The sequence below is a fragment of the Olea europaea genome, chromosome 6 (genome assembly GCF_002742605.1).
Source record: "Olea europaea var. sylvestris chromosome 6, O_europaea_v1, whole genome shotgun sequence".
In the NCBI taxonomy this organism is placed as follows: Eukaryota; Viridiplantae; Streptophyta; class Magnoliopsida; order Lamiales; family Oleaceae; genus Olea; species Olea europaea.
Genome location: NC_036242.1, coordinates 15,980,978 through 15,983,621, shown reverse-complemented (window position 1 = coordinate 15,983,621; position 2,644 = coordinate 15,980,978). Strand labels below are relative to the sequence as shown.

At 32.1% G+C, this 2,644-nt stretch overlaps 1 protein-coding gene across 1 annotated transcript in view; it reads right to left on the bottom strand.

Moving 5' to 3' along the window:
- Positions 1-2,361: 2,361 nt before the first annotated feature.
- The window catches only part of LOC111395211, a 9,276-nt gene continuing 8,993 nt past the window's right edge, over positions 2,362-2,644 (bottom strand). The window contains exons 10-11 of the mRNA XM_023021209.1: positions 2,544-2,614; positions 2,362-2,381 (exon numbers count right to left, since the gene is read on the bottom strand). Of these exons, the coding sequence (XP_022876977.1) occupies positions 2,362-2,381; positions 2,544-2,614 (91 nt within the window). The remainder of the gene's footprint in view (positions 2,382-2,543; positions 2,615-2,644) is intronic.

Here is a 2,644-nt window from a genome sequence, read left to right as displayed (position 1 = left end):
GAGATTATGAAAATTGAAAGCCGTGTCCATAGAAAGTTGGATGAAAATTAAATTAAAGATAGTAGAATTTGGATAGGAATAGGTTTCTTATTAGAGGATTACTTAGCTGATTCCAATTTTTAACTAAGTCCGACTTAAATCCAAATTTCAGTTTAATTCAAATTGCATAATTTAAAATATATAACCAACTTCCAAATGACTTTCATCCTAAGCCAAAGTATTAGAATATCCAATCCATTTCATGTGTGTTGCCAAAGTTTATTAAATTCTTAATTGACTTTAATTAAATAGGTGGACACTTTGAATATCAATATCATGCGCCTAACTTATCCGAAATAACTTTTTCTCAAGTACAAAATTCGCCATTTAATATGAGTTTCGAAACAAGCCCAATACTGATATGAAAATTTTTGCTAGATGAATACTTGATTATTTGACCGAAAGCTAAAACTTTTTTACACAAGATTTACTTTTTAACTTAGTCCATTGGTATCTCAAATTAACCAAACATGACAAGATGAAATAGATGAAAATTTAATTTCAGTTACTAAACACTTGATGTCCTCTTATGATCATCATACATATGTCATAGGCAAGTTGAATGTCCATGGATGGTCAAATTATCGTTATTAAGCATAACAATATAATCGTCATTTTATATGAAAAAACGATATCTATGACATTATAGTTATGATTTTAACTGAAACGATTTGAAACTTGTCAAATTTGTACTGAAACGATATGGATATAGTCATGTTATTTTATGGTTTTGACACTACAAAGATATCATTGTCGTTTTACATGAAAGGAAATGGTATCTATGTTATTTTAGTTACAATTTTAACTGAAATGAATTTATTGTGTCAAATTTGTAAGAAAATGATATCTATAACGATGTAGTTCTTATTTAAATTGGAATGATTTCAAAGTCATCAAATTTATATTGAAATGACAGTGATATCGTTAAGTTATTTCTTAAGTTTGACACTACAAAAGAAACAATATCTATGTTTTTTCAATTACGATTTTAATTGAAACGAGTTTAATGTCGTTACAAATCAAAGGAAACGTTATGGATGTCATTTTCTTATTTCGTATCTTTAGAGAATAAAAAGTACATTTTAGAAAGTGTAAGGACCTGATATGCAATTTATGGAGAGCCTGATTGAAATGAGAGTAAAAAATTCAAGTACTAAATTTTGCAAGATAAATGTAGAAAGAACTGGGCTACAATTATTTTTAGGACCAAATTGAAGAGAGAGTAAAAATTGTCTAGGCATGCATCTAAGCCTGTAGAGATAGCACTCTTGGACTGTTATCGAGAGATACTAAGAATAACCAATTACAACTGACGCGCGTCTTAGTTTATGCTAGGGGTACCCTGTTGGAAAAATGACTTCGATGTCATTATGTATAGTCATAACAATTTCAATGTCGTTATGAAAAACAATGAAGCAGTGTGTATTTGATACTGAAACGATATCTAATTCATTGTGTTTAAGGAATGATTTCAATATCTTAATGTTAATCAATGAATTTTTGTACTGAAACGACATCTAAATCATTTTGTGTCTCAGGAACGATTTCATTGTCCTTATGAAAATCAGTGAAGCAATGTGTATTTGATACTGAAACGATATCTAGCTCGTTTTGTGTCTCAAGAACAATTTCAATATCCTTATTCGAATATATGCATTTTTGTATTGTAACGACATCAACTATTTTATGTGTCACACAAATGAAGTGTATATTGTTACGTGAATATACAATATCAGCATCTTGGACATGTACAATATGCGAACTTGAAAGTGATAAAGGCCACAAAAATATGAACATTTCAATTACATTCAACATCCATAATCATCACAGTTGTAAATGCAACAAATAGTAGCTACGCAACATCCAAAAAATATCAACATTCTTTGAATAGTAGGGGTGTTAACGAGCCAATCCAAAACTCGAGACACGGGCTCGGCTCAAGCTATTTTAAGTCGGGGTTTTTTGGCTCGAGTCGAGTCGAGCTAAAGCTCGGGCAAAAAATCGATGCTCTACTCGAGCTTTTGGCTCGAGCCTTATTCAGTCAAGCCAGGCTGAGCTGAGATGACTCATTTTTCCCTCTTCCTTATAGCTGCCTTAACCGGCAAAAAACTTTTGCTAATGGCAACAGATTTGCTGCCAAAGCTGCATGCTGAGGTAGCTATACAGGCAGCTTTATAGCTGCCTATATATGTTTATAATTTTTTTGCTATCTTTTATTATTATTATTTAACCAGTAGGCTCCGGCCGAAATGGCTTGTGATACGGGTTGAAGACTCCCGAAAATGGAGCTCAACCCGAGCCAAGGTGCCTCGAGCCAATGACCTAGAGACGAATGCCCAAATCTATTATAAAACAAATATTATTTATTTCACAACACAAACTTATATATAAAAAGTAATATAAGTCAAGTGTATTATTTGTTCATATCATTATAATGAAGGAAAAGCCGTGCAACGAATACTGATAATGTGACTCTCCTCCAACATTCCAAATTTTCAGTTTACCTTTCATTTCACATTTGAAGACGTTCATTTTGTATTTAAGTGAGAATTTTCCCCATGGATACTTCTCAAACCTGTCAAGATCATTCACCAAGTCCAACCAC